At 33.3% G+C, this 14,601-nt stretch overlaps 1 protein-coding gene across 3 annotated transcripts in view; it reads left to right on the top strand.

The window, feature by feature from the left end:
* Zfr (zinc finger RNA binding protein) overlaps window positions 1-14,601 on the top strand; it is a 76,410-nt gene that overhangs the window by 43,403 nt on the left and 18,406 nt on the right. For 2 of the 3 annotated variants that reach the window (XM_027936209.2, XM_027936208.2), the window contains 6 exons: window positions 1,498-1,660; window positions 2,388-2,593; window positions 3,623-3,773; window positions 6,306-6,447; window positions 10,998-11,095; window positions 11,959-12,054. In XM_027936209.2, coding sequence (XP_027792010.1) covers window positions 1,498-1,660; window positions 2,388-2,593; window positions 3,623-3,773; window positions 6,306-6,447; window positions 10,998-11,095; window positions 11,959-12,054 — 856 coding nt within the window. Of the gene's footprint in view, window positions 1-1,497; window positions 1,661-2,387; window positions 2,594-3,622; window positions 3,774-6,305; window positions 6,448-10,997; window positions 11,096-11,958; window positions 12,055-14,601 lie in introns of those variants that run through there. The other variant, XM_071612642.1, reaches the window with a different exon arrangement.

Genomic DNA, 14,601 nt, shown 5'->3' with positions numbered 1-14,601 from the left:
CCATTACGTGTAAACCAGTTTTTATGTGTAAGATAAAAATAAGTCCTATATCCTTTTTGGAGCTTCTGCCTTTGTAATGTATTCTTCCCTATACTAGGACTTTCCCCTCTCTACTAGGTTATATAATTATTTTTTTTTACTTGTATGTCTAAAATTTATTAAGTACCTAATTGCCGGTAAATGTGTTACATACTATAATGTGAATTGGCAAACAACAGTTAAATGTCCCAGCTGTTATTTTACTTAAACATCTTTAGCACTAATAAACTATTCCAAGTTGGACTGAACATATTTTTCAGAACCTTCAAGCTGTTTTTTTTTTTTTCTCAAGGCCTACATCACATAACAGGATATTTGGTTCCCTCAGTCCTTGGATTACCTAAAAAGCTATGCTTATTCCCAACATGAAGAAATGAGTAGTTTGTTACAGTGGTGGTCAAGAAGCATAATTCTTTCTTAAGTTTTGTTTTAAACAGATTTGTTAATAAAACTTGCTACCAAAATTTGCTTGACACATGATTTTCTTTGAGAGCTCTTACTATGCTAGTTTGAAGTTGAAAGTAAAGGTAGAACCCAGAGGGAAAGGGATGGTGAAGAAGATTGTAGAATAGATTAGAAAGATGTCACCTGTACACTAGATGTCCACATTCCAGTTTCAGCTCATGGGTGTTTTATTTGGAATGCATAGTAAATTTTCATCTGAACCAACAACCATGAAGTTTTCATAAAAACCCTGATGACCTTGGCAAATGCATTCATTATTCCTTATGGCGACAGTTATTATGAACTAAGTCACAGCTGTTGTCTCTAGACAGGATATTTGCTTTGTACTGTACTGTAATCTCTATTGCTCTTTATAGGTCCCCAACAATGAGACTGTCTCATTGACCTTGAATAGCCATTTATTACTATACACCATTGATTTTGCTCATATTAGAGAAGTGTATATGTTGTGCCTGTATCACAAATAGAGAAATTAAAGGTATTTTAAGAGGCTTTCTTTAAGGTAAAAAAAAAAAATGTAGGAGAGAGTTTTAGTTTTATAAAGACCAAGAAAATGCTATTAATGTCTGTGTGCACATTGGGTGTTTTATATATATTACTGGTTGAGCCCCCTTAGGTGTAGATATTTGGGTTTACGATCTTTGCCTTGTTTACAGTCCTTTGCCTATTCTTTCTCATTTGTCATCATAAAGTCTTGGCTGTTGTAAAATTTTAAGTTATAGAAAGCAAAATTTCAGTGGGGAGAGGTTGGAAGGAACAGTTTCTGTTCTTTCTACTTTGACCTTCAGCTCTGAAGTTTTCTTCTGCTTTTTGTTCTCTCTGGTTCTGTGTTTACATTGATTTACTTCTCAATGAAAGCAAATATGGGAAATCAGGTAAGTAGGGAAGAAGAAAAATGTTAGGCTGACTTGGGTAGAATTTTTATGTCATCACTGATGCAAGTCCTTGGGTTGTATTTCTTCTCATAACCTTGTAATATTCTTTGTGTTTCAGACGGTACGAAGAGGACATGTACTGGAGACGAATGGAGGAAGAACAGCATCATTGGGATGATCGTCGCCGAATGCCCGATGGGGGCTATCCTCATGGTCCTCCAGGCCCATTAGGTCTTCTGGGAGTTAGACCAGGCATGCCTCCTCAACCACAGGGTCCTGCAGTGAGTGTCTATGTTTTTTATATAAGAAATGAATATTTAAACTTGTTTCAACATTAGGAGATCCTTTGGAGGGCTAGTTTGTAGACTAAATCTCTTAATCTAATGGGATTTTTTTTTCATCTGATTTAGATGTTTCTCACAAAGATCTGTGTCTTGAGAGTTTATGTTCTGAACAAACTGGCTAAAAGGATTATGAGGAACATCTCATAAAAGAAGTTCAGACTACTGAAAACAAGAACAAACATTCAGCAGTTAGGAAAAAACAGCAAACTCCTTTGCCTATTCTTTCTCATTTATCAACATAAAGTTTTGGCTGTTGTAAAATTTTGAGTTACGGAAATCAAAATTTCAAAATCATCAATACTTTAAATTTATTAAAAAATATTTTCAGGGGTAGCCATGTACCTCAGTAGTAGAGGTCAAGTCCCTGGGTTTGATTTCTACTACCACATGTAGTCTTGCATTTTCATTTTACTGAAATGGAAAATTGAAATTTGTTTAAGTGGATATTTTGCTTAACTGGTTTTTATTGAAAAGATATGATCAAGTGTAGTCAAAAAATAATATTTACTTTTGCTCAGAAGACTTTTTTAGTATCAGGGATTAAATCCAAGAATGCTTAATCACTGAGCCATATCCCTAGTCCTTTTTTATATTTTATGTAGAGACAGGGTCTCACTAAGTTGCTTAGGGCCTTGCTAAATTAAAGTATAACTTTTCTCTCTAGCCCTTACGTCGTCCTGACTCATCTGATGACCGTTATGTAATGACAAAACATGCAACCATTTATCCAACAGAAGAGGAGTTGCAAGCAGTTCAGAAAATTGTTTCTATCACTGAACGTGCTTTAAAACTCGTTTCAGACAGTTTGTCTGAACATGAGAAGAGCAAGAGCAAAGAAGGAGATGATAAAAAAGAGGGAGGTAAAGACAGGTGTGTTTTCAGTGTTATTTACTGTACATATTTTTAGTTTTCCTTATGTGCACTTTTTACATTTGAAATCACAATTAGATAATTCCTGTGTGAGTCTACCTTTCTTAACTATCCTTGTGTTAGATACGTAATATTTTCAGCTAAAATGAGAAATACATAGTCCCACTGACAACACAGTTTAAACCTTGGATTTTACTCATTTAAGTTTACATAAAAACATATTAAATCTGTTTCAAAGTCTCTGGTATGGTTTTCCAGTTGCATTCAGCCACTAATTTCTCTATTTTTTTGTTGATATGTCCCCCTTGCAGTTTTACTATTCTGTTGTAGCACTAACCATAAAGCATGAATAAGCCCAAACTTTAGCTCCATCTTTCTTATTGAGTTTGTATAGTATGATCTATAACTTTTTATTTTTCCTTTTACCATTTGGAAATATTTTTGTATTAATTCAAACATGACTTTTATTAATGGTAAAGTGAAAAACAGAAGTACTCGGTATCCTTTGTTTTGCCTGTGAGAACTTAGTTCTTGGGTTGTGGGGAGGGTACTGGGGATTGAACACAGGCGCACTCGACCACTGAGCCAAGGCCCCAGCCCTATTTTGTATTTTATTTAGAGACAGGGTCTCACTGAGTTGCTTATTAGCACCTCACTCTTGCTGAGTTAGGCTTTGAACTGATGACCCAGGGCCTCAGCCTCCCAAGCTACTGGGATAACAGGTGTGTGCTACCATGCCCATGATTTATTTTTAATCCATATTGCTTATCTAATGATGTATAGTTAAAAATACTATAGTTTTGTTAGTGTAGTTGATGAAGATTTTAATAGTATTAAAATAATTTCCCTTTAATATTGTGTTTAGAGAATATCATGGTTCTGACTGAGGGCATATATAGGTCAGTGGGAGAGTACATGCCTAGCATGGAAGAAGCCCTGGATTCGATGCTCAGCGCTACAAAAAAGAAAGAAGACGGGGGGAAAAGGGAAATAAATGTCATATTATAATATGAGTTGATTTTGCTACAGAGCTTTGAAAGGAGTGTTGCGAGTGGGAGTATTGGCAAAAGGACTACTTCTCCGGGGAGATAGAAATGTCAACCTTGTTTTGCTGTGCTCAGAAAAACCTTCAAAGACATTATTAAGCCGTATTGCAGAAAACCTACCCAAACAGCTTGCTGTAAGTATGATGGAAAATGTTAAATTTACCCCTTGTCTGGTTCAAAAGTTTTTGGCAGGACTAACTGTGCTTCAGTTTAAACCTCAGCCAGCCTTTAAATTTTTGGCTTGACTTTCCATATTGAGTTTTTTGCTTAATTGTGCAAACTGATAAAACTATTTTCTACTTTGTCTTTTTAGGTTTTATGGTGCTTGTATTTGACATGAAGCCATCTTGCCAGTTTATTTTGAAATGTAAAATTGTAGCATATGCCCTCCTTTTCCTGTTCTTTTTCCAAGACTTAAACTGTAAGGCAGTTGATGGGGACAAAAAGTGATTTTTTTTTTTCCCCTCTTAACAAAGCCACACTACCAGTGTTTAATTTTAAGTTTTTAAATTCATGAACCTCTTACTTATGTAGTTTGACATATTTTTAATAAAATATAACTAAAAGAAAGGATTTGATTTTGATTTCTTCAGTTTAATTATTAATACAATAGTACCCCCTTATCCTCGGGGATGTGTTCCAAGACGCCCAGTCAGTACCTTAAATGATAATACCAAACTCTGTGTATATTGTGTTTTCTTTATACATACATACCTTTGATAAGGTTTAATTCACATGTTAGGCACAGATTATCTTTTGTAGATTTTAATTGCCAGCATCACTACTCTGCACTTTGGGGCCTTTAAGTAAAATAAGGGTTACTTGAACACAAGCACTGCCATTCCATAACAATCTAATAACAGTTCAACTAAGGGGCTAATGGGCATATATAGCATGGGCTAGGCAAAGTCATGATTCACATAGCTGGCCAGATAGGGGAGGGTGCCTCAAGATTTCATCATGCTATTCAGAATAGCATGTAATTTAAAACTTATGAATTATCTGTTTCTAGAATTTACTGTATAATATTTTCAGACTGCAGTGATAACATGTAACACACTACAGAAGGTGAAACTACAGATAAGGGATGACTTCTGTAGTTTCAATTTTCTAATGTTTATAATGGTAGGAAGTACTTCTCTTGTCTCCAGCAAATCATGGCAATACACAATTAAGAGAACATTCCTATTTATTTTTGGTACCAGGAATTGAACTCAGGGGTACTCAACCACTGAGCCACATCCCCAGTCCTATTTTTGTGTTTTATTTAGAGACAGGGTTTCAGTGAGTTGCTTAGCACCTTGCTTTTTCTGAGGCTGGCTTTGAACTCACGATCCTCCTGTCTCTTCCTCCAAGCCTCAGGGATTATAGGCGTGCGACAAGAATATTCCCTTTTGGTTTTACAAAACAACCTTACTTTAAAGCTTGAATTTAATTTTTTTGTGTGGGGGGTATAAAGTCATGATATCTTGGATAAATTTTATTTCAAAACCTTTCAATTTAGCCATTCTGAATTCAGGGATTAAAATTTCATTGGTAGTGTGGATCCTATAGTACTAAGTCAGAATACTACCTGACAGCAATATTACAACAGATGATAAAAGGAACAGTGAAAGCACCTTGTTGAACTTAAACTTGCACCACTCTAGCACTTTCTATTGTTCTCCTACCATTGTTCTAGAGAGAAAGTTCCTGTTTGTCTTTTTACCTCTTTGTTGTCCCTGTTAGGCCAATGAAAGGGGCAAAGAAAAGATTTAGGGGCCTTAGAATAAAGTCATAGAATTTGTAAGAAACATCTCCATTCTACTTAATAAAACTACAGAGCAGGAAATCCTGTATCCTAATTAAATAATTAACAGTTAAGCTAAAGCAGATAGCTCTTTCAAAGCAACCTGCTCTTATTATGTAAGTGGATTAGCAAGTAAAGTAAAATTAATTCTTCATCATAATCATAGTTAACATTTACATAGTAATGGGTTTTACGTAAATAACAACCTAAGTGTTAGGTACAATTATTGTTCATATTTTACAGGAACAATCACAGGGTAAATAATTTGCCCATCTTCACATGGCTTATAAAATAGAGCTAGGATTTAAGACTAGACACTACACTGTAAACACTTCATGTAATTTTTGTCTAAAACTTTAATTTGTTCATATAAATGGTGACTTTTTACATGTCTACCAAATTGCGGTAAATCTTGGGATTTGTTTTTTGTTCTTAAGTGGGACTTCCTGCTTCCTGATAAGATGTGGATCTATTGAATTCACTGAGAATATATACTGGGAATGCTTGAACTGTGGCTGTAGGATCCAATGGTTGAATTGTTAGGTCCAGTTATTTTAGTTCCAAGTTCTGTAAATATGAAAAACAATGCCAGTATTTTTTTTTATCTAAGAATTCATCATCTAAGAGACATACACATTTACAAATATCCCAAATAATACTAATAATGTTAAATATTAGCTCAACAAAGATTTTGAAAATAAAGAGGTACAAGAGATTAATGATATGGACATATATGGCAGATCTTATAGTAGTATATGATCTTGTCTTTATAGAATGGTTAGGGTAGTGGAAAACTAAAAGAATCATAATGAAACTGCTTTTGTCTGTTAACAAATGCATTATATCCAACTAATTTCTTATAATCTTTTTTACATAGGTTATAAGTCCTGAGAAATATGACATAAAATGTGCTGTATCTGAAGCAGCGATAATTTTGAATTCATGTGTGGAACCCAAAATGCAAGTCACTATCACCCTGACATCTCCAATTATTCGAGAAGAGAACATGAGGGAAGGAGGTTGGAAAGCTGTTAAACATTCTACTTTTCTATTAACTGTTTTTTTGTTTTGTTTTATCATTATTTTCAGTTTACCTACTCTTTAAGATGGCATTAAGCCCTAGAAGGCAACATGCTGGCATTACATATTTAATAGATTTGACTTATTTAGCAACCAGTTTGGGTTGAGATCATTTCCCACAAAGTAAATGCTCTTGTTAATGATAATTTTTACATGAAACCCATAGGATATGATTGGTTTTCTTGATTTTTTTTCTTTTCTTGCTAACCTCAGATTTCTGGAAAAAAATTCAAAATTATTTTTACTTGGCATAGTTGACTTGTGAAAAAAAATTTAAATGTTTACTAGTATAGGGGCCACAACTTTAACTTCCATTAAGAAGTTCTCAATCTTGCCTTGTCTTAAAAGAAGACAAGAAAGTTTCACAGACAAAATTGGCTAACTATTCTTAGCACTTACATTTGAGGTATTATTATATATGTAATCATGGATTTGGCTTGTTCTAAGGTAAATATTTCTAGTTCTCTGAGGTTGCTCTTTGGTTTGGAGCACTTTCATAAATGTTGATCATCCTAATGCACATAGATTTTGATATTTGGCCTGAATATCATATTAGAATTAAAAATGAATTAGGCAGATACAGTTAGTGAGTTAGAGTACAGTTCAGCATTTTTAAACTTAATTTGCCATTGTAGAATATGAATCCTGCTGGTGCCAGCAATGTTGCTTTAGGGACTGTTCTGTAACATTTTTAAAGCTTCAAAAAGCTTTTAAGCCAAAAAGCATGATCAGTGTCTGCAGTATGTTGATTCTTTTGTTTTATGGGTCAGATAAAATTTACTTTGTTTCCTTTCATGTTGTTTTTATACATCTTAACTTGTTAAATATGGAATTACACTAATATTTCTTTGTGATACAGGTTGAGAAAAGCCTCTCAATTACTGTCCTTTTAAATTTGTTTTCTTACAGCAAAGCATTGTTTTTTTGTGTGTGGTGTTTTTTTTTTTTTTTTTTTTTTTTTTATGGCACTGGGCTTTCTACAACCCAGGAAAAAGGCATTTTACCTAAAATGTCATTGGGAGACATGTTTTATCTTGCATACTTTGTTATTTACCATATTAGGATTTGTATGATGTATCTTAAGCTTTGCATCTTCAAAATAAATGAGTTTCATGTAAAGGATCTTTTATGTAACATGAGTTTCCACTCAAGGTTTGGCCATGGGTGTTGCTGGAGAAAGAGTTTGAGTCAATCTGATCAGGTCATAAGTAGCATATGACCTTTTACTTACGTAGCATATGACCTTTAACATATGTAGCATATGACCTTTTATTTAGGACTGGAAATTTTAAAACTTTCTAATACAAAATATTATAAATGTTGCTATTTTAGTGTGAAATTATATAACAATTAACTTTGTTTCAGAGTACATTCTGTCCAATTATGTTTAGACTGAATTAAATTATGTACAGTATCAAGGCTTTTTATTATGTTGCAAAAAATTAAAGTTAATAGTGTCATAAGTGTAAGTTCTTTGATAACCTATCCCTTTTAAAGGAAACAAAATTATATTTTTGTCTGACCCAGACTTGAGTTAGAATTACTGTTCTGAATTATAAAAATGAACCTGAGGGAAATGGTCAGTTCAAAATTGAAAGATTGTGCTTCAAGACACTGAGCTGGAAAGTTGGATATGCAAAAGTGTAGAAACATTGATAGAGTGTTCCTTGCTGCAGATAACTGCAGTAAATCATTTCTTTAGCTTCATTACGAAGATTGCTTCTTTCTTGCTGCAGAGTAACGGTATGTATTCTCTCTCACTGCAGCTCCCGATGCTCTGTGTCTTAAAATCACTTAAAGCCTATAGCTTGCTTTGGGGAGTTAGTACAGGGGTTAAGGAAGGCTTTGCCGGAAGAACATTGTAAATCATGAGACTGACTACGTGCACATAGTGTGGTAGCTCTTTGATGTGTAAAAACCCTGTTTCATATGAAAAAATATTTAATAAAAGAAACTATTAAATTGTTCTAATAACTGTTAAACGCATGACAGATTTACTTTATAGTACTGTGTTTGACAGTTAAACATTTAATTGACTTAAAGCTTAAAATGTTCAAAATGCTCTAACCCTTGCTACAGAATTGTTTTCTGCAGCAAGTCAAGTATTGTGTGTGTTTTTTTTTCACCTGTAGCTTATCAGGCCCGGTCCAAAGCCTTCTAGCAGAGGGGATTGATTCCTGTCAGGGGTTGCTGCCAAGACATCGGAAGGATTTTTGACCAAGGTTTTCAAAAGCTCAGTGTCACATCTGCCATTTGGTTAAGGAGGGATTTTGGATGCAGAGTCTGGCATTTATTGTCTTTCGTGTGGCTGTTTTGTTTGTTTTGTCTTTGTCTCTTCTAGAATTAAGCAGTGTTCACACTAGTTTTTAAATGGTTGAGTGGATTATATATTTTACATAACCATGTTAATTTAAATTAATATATTCTTATTAACTTTTAATCATAAAATAGTGTGGACACCGCATGTCTTCTAATTGGTGATTAACCCCTTAAAATTTTTGAAATATGTTCATGTAGAATAATAATTTGCATTTTGTTTTTATAAATTAACTGATTTCTGTTTTAACTGGGTGTTAGGCAGAAAGTATGATTTTAGCACGATATATCTAAGGGGTTAATCCACTTGAAGTAAAAAATGGGTGCAAAAATCCACACTCTAAATTTAACAGCAATTTCCTACTTATAGTTCTAATATATTTTTAACTTGAAATAGGTGTCTTGGCATCTTTGAATTTGTGTCATTGATTAAAATTTCCAAAGTTATGAATGCTTGTGAACAAAATTCTTCTGTATTGGAGGAAATTTTTAAATGGTGCGTTAACATTAGATTATTTAGAAACTTAAAAGGAGATTGCACACCATCACCTTTGCATTTTAAGCTTCAGTAAATAATATAAATAAGGAACATGGAAAAGAGGTCCTTTAAAAGCATGTTCTAGATACTTTGGAGAGCAAGAATGGTTTGGGGAGTTGTTTTTTTTTTTTTTTTTCCCCTTAACTGTGCTTTCACGTGTCTTTCTTCCTTACTTCAAAGAAGTCTTTTTCTTATATTAAAATTTATTTCTTGTTTTCAGTAGCTAGTCTTTCAAGTTTTGAAATTACCTACTAATATTTTTTTCCTTAATAGTTTCTTTTTAGCACCAAATCCCTCCTTCATTACCTATTCTCAAAATACTACATAATTTTCCTTGATTATCTATAAGACTTCCTTTTTATATGTCTTCTAAAAATTTTGTATCTGATTATTTGAGGAATAATAACTGAGAAAAGAAAACCCAAATGGGATGAAATTCTTCATCAGTTTTTTAACATACTTCTTTATATGTCATCTGCTTAGAATGAGGACTAGCTGTCTTTTTTAAGATTTGTTAATACTCATGATAAGATATACATTGAAGTAATTTGCATCCTTACCTTTTTCTTGTTTTATTTTCTGTTTCTTCTTTTGTCCCCAATATTCATTTGGGGTTCTCAATGAATTATATCCTGAGTGCCTCGTGATTTTGGTATTCTTTGACCAAAGGACTGCTATAATTAACTGATGATATAGAAAATGTACTATAAAGTCACTGAAAACTGTGAATTAGATTTAAAAAGTTACTATTTGCTTGCTGATAATTTGGTTTGCATATTTGATATATCATGTACATTTTATAGATTTTAGATGAATATATGGTTGGTCCTTTGACTGCTTATGTGAGTGACTTTTTTTAGTTTAAAGTTAACTTCTTGTCCTGGTTTAGTTTCATATTTTCTCCACAAGTTTTATGTACATCATTTATGTTTTAACCAAGTTGAAAGATCCTATATATTATTTATCATCAAAACATTCATTCATCTTATTCCATCTTCTCTGTTCTTAATTCCATTTAACCATGCTAGTTTCTATTACCCATTTCTGCTTTACCCATTTGCTTCTCTAGTTACTCTTTGGATTACATTTTGTGAAAACTTTGAATTTTAAGGGGCATTTCATATTCTAAAATCCTCTTGTGGAAGAAAATCATTGATCTCTTAGAGAAATGCCTGTTTGGGGGCCCCCCATATTCTATTGATCATTTCATATTTATCATCAGTTCTTTGCTATAATTAGCCTCAGAATAACCTTTGATCACTTAGAATACTCAACAAACTCAGTAGTTAATTGTACATTCTCATTTATTAAGGTGGATTTTTGTGTTCCCTTTGTCTTGTCATCTTTGTGCTGGTGCGCTGTGTCCAGTAATCTTTCCTTTGGATTTCATTTGGGTGGGTAGGGTTTATTTTTCCAGAAAATATTATATTATTAAATTAAGAGTTAAACTTAATTTCTCCTTTTATTCTTAAAATTGAATTATGTAAATTTGTTGAAAATAACTCCCTGGGTGTGTTAAAGTGCTGACAAACTTCAAATGGCTCATGTGACACTGATGCTACTTTAAGGAAGTGTCTTGCTCACCTGGTCAAACACCCATTCCTCACTGCATTTTGCCAATTCAATCCATTTTAGATGTAACCTCGGGTATGGTGAAAGACCCACCGGACGTCTTGGACAGGCAAAAATGCCTTGACGCTCTGGCTGCTCTACGCCACGCTAAGTGGTTCCAGGTTCGGAACATCATTTTACTTTTTTCTTGTAGCCTTATGAGAGAGTCGTTCAGTACACATGTTTAACTGTGCTTAAACATTTCAAAAGATTGCCCAAGCAATATTATTTTAAATTAAATCTCAGAAAATATGTTAACATAGAAAGCTGGATGTGAAGATTCTGCATATTGCAGTTACTATTAATTTGACAATAAACTTTCGTTTTGGGGGTGTTTTGTAGTTTGGGTTTTTATTTTTTCTTTTTAGTGGCTATATTTAAACTTGACTTGTTTAGGAACATCACATGTTTGTATATGTATTATATTCCATAAGGCTGCAGATTAATTTTGCTTTAAATAATGGAATATGTGTTTAAAGCTTTGTGTATAGTTTTTTAAGATTTTCCCCCCCTCTTTCTCTAAGTTAATAAGTGTAGGGAGTGAAAGGTGAGGAAGCAGCTGTTTGGTTTAGTGACTTTGCAGTCATGCAAAGGCACAGCAAGGAAACCAAACAGATTTCCTTAGCCTTTCAGTCCCTAGACAAACTTTTTAGCTCTTCACTATTTCTTTTATTTCTAATGTAGGCAGATTTTTTTTTTTTTTAAGTTTACTGTTTTAAATGAATATAGGTCAAGGTTCACAGGGGATCAAGAAATTTTATTCTTGTATAATCTGTTTACTTTGACCTAAATACCAACTTTTATATACTAACCCTGGCATAAAATACTGCTGTAAATGGCAGCTCATTGAATCCAACTTTTAAGTGTGATTATTTTTGTTTTTATCTGAGCTTCCATTGAACAGTGGTATTTTAATTTTTTTTCATCAAGGGATATTTTCAATATTTCTAAGTTTAATCCAGCTGGTTTTTGTATTGCCCTCAAGGCTAGAGCTAATGGTCTGCAGTCCTGTGTGATTATCATACGTATTCTCCGAGACCTCTGTCAGCGAGTTCCAACGTGGTCTGATTTTCCCAGCTGGGTAAGTAGTATATAACTGCATAATGTAAAAAAATAAATATTCAGGAAATATGTCTGCAGTTACTTTTACCCTTAAGCTTCTATTTAGTTATCAGTCTTATTTTTATTTATTAAATACAGGGTTTTATTATTTATTTTTGTGTGTGTTTTGGCACTGGGGATTGAATTCAGGGTCACTCAACCACTGAGCCACATCCCTAGCCCTGTTTTGTATTTTATTTATTTAGAGACAGGGTCTCACTGGGTTGCTTAGCACCTCCTGGTTGCTGAGGCTGGCTTTGAATTCTTCATGCCTCAGCCTCCCTAGCCACTGGGATTATAGCTGTGCACCACCATGCCCAGTATTTTGTTGGTTTTTTGTTAATTTTTTGTTTGTTTTCTTTTGATGGGAAATGCTGGGCATCTTAGCATGTTTGATTTTTCTCAGAAGTTAATAAAGAATTATGTGTCATACTTATTTTGTATATTTTCTTTGCTCTTTTTTTCCTCTTCCCAGTGGTTTTTTTTTAATATTACAGCAGTAATTAGTTGGATTTTACACATATAGGTATATTTAAAAGACTGAAAATGAGCTGTTAAGCCCTCTGTGCAGAATTCTGTTCATATGTTTTTAAAATAATGCATAAAGTTGAGAATTTCAAAAATTCAATAATTCAGAATGGTTAAAAATAAGTATTGAACACCTCCTTATTTAAAGGCAAACTGTTTGCTGTAATTTTTTCTGAGGGTAGGGAATGCATACTTATGCATCCCATATATTTGATTTCAGTCAAGCCTTTTGTTTTTTGGGGGTGGCAGGTATTGCTGGGGAATTGAACCCAGGGCCTTGTATATCTTAGGCTATTCCATAGCCCCTGTGTTTCTGTTTTTTTGTTTTGTTTTGTTTTTTATAAATAACTGTACTGTTATATACTATTTGCATCTTTCTTAACAAAATAGATTTTTTTGAAAAGCACCTCATTCTCTGTATTAACTATGTAGTATTCCCTTGTGCTGTACTTTATTTAGTATTCATTTGATAGACATTGGGGGTTTTTGCAGACTTCAGCTTTAAGTCCTCATTTTATATATTATTTTCAAGTTTTTGAAGGTAGAATAAATTGCTACAGCTGAAATTTCAAGATCAAAGAACATGTTCTAATTGTTCATCAGAAAGTTGGATCATTTAAAATTTCAAAATATTCTGGGATATCATTGTACTTTTCTTTTTGTACTGAGACTTGAACCCAGGGTCATTTAACCACTGAGTCACATCCCATCCCTAACCTAGAACTTTTAGTTTTTTATTTTGATAGAGGGTCTTGCTAAGTTGCTTAGGGCCTCAGCCTCCTGAGCCACTGGGATTATAGGTGTGCATCTCCGCCCCCAGCTCATCATACTTCTTAATGTTTAACAATATATAATAGACAAAGTAAGCCATCTCATTTTTCATTAGTTTCTTTTCTTTCTTTTTTTGGTACTGGAAATTGAACCCAAGGATGCTTTCCCAGTTTTTTATTTTATTTTGAGACAGGATCTCACTAAATTACTGAGACTGGCCCTAGACTTGTTAACTTTTTTCCACAATAAGAAATTGGCCTTTGTCTCTGTTAAATGATATTTTCCAGTTTCTCATGTGCTCTTCAGTTCATAATTCTTGCTATATAAAAGTCTTCTAAATTTTTATAAATTCTGCTGGGTGTGGTGGCACATGTGTACTCCCTGCATATTTAGTGGGAGGAAGGGATGGTTAGAATAAAGATTTGTAATGTTTGGTCTGGGGCTGTAGCCCAGTGGCGGAGCACTAGCCTGGCATGTGTGAGGCACTGGGTTGATCCTTAGCACCACATAAAATAAATAAAATAAAGGCATTCTGTCCATCTACAACTACAAAATAAATTTTAAAATAAATTTTAATTTTAAAATAAATTTTAAATAATTTTAAAAAGACTTATAATGTTTAATTTTTACCAGGAAAAAAAAACTAAGTATTACTTGTTTAGTTAAAAATTAACTTAAAAACTAGAAATTGATCAAAGATGAATCCAGCTGTGTACTTTTGTAGACAGATTGCTAAATTAGTTCTATATTTGAATGGTTCACTAGGTCTTTATTGAGGTGGCTTTTCATTTCTTGACTGACTGCATTTTATCATCAAACAGTTCTTAACAAAAAGTATGCTTTAAATTTCTTACATATTTGAGATTCTGCCAGTCACCACTATTTCAATGAGGAATACTTTTGTTAGGTTACAGTTTTTCCCTCTCCATTTGTAATTGTTGCTCCATTATCTTCTGACATTTAGTATTACTAAATCTAAATCCCAGTTAAGTTTTTTTTTGTGCTTGATCTGATGCATGAGTTTATTTAAAATTGTTTTCTTTATCCTGGAATTTGAGTAACTTAACCACATTTGGCTGAAAATCTTGTTCTTATTATCCGTATTTCTTTAAAATGTTTGTGTTTCCTTGCCTCTTACTTTTTACTTTTGTTATAGCTAAAGGTGAAGAATAATTTTGTTATGTTTGATCAATATGCTTATTTTAGGAATACCGATTGTCCTATTGTT

Source organism: Marmota flaviventris, chromosome 5, assembly GCF_047511675.1.
Source record: "Marmota flaviventris isolate mMarFla1 chromosome 5, mMarFla1.hap1, whole genome shotgun sequence".
NCBI classification, from domain to species: Eukaryota; Metazoa; Chordata; class Mammalia; order Rodentia; family Sciuridae; genus Marmota; species Marmota flaviventris.
Note: the sequence above shows the minus strand (reverse complement) of the source record. Positions and strands in the feature narration are given on the sequence as shown.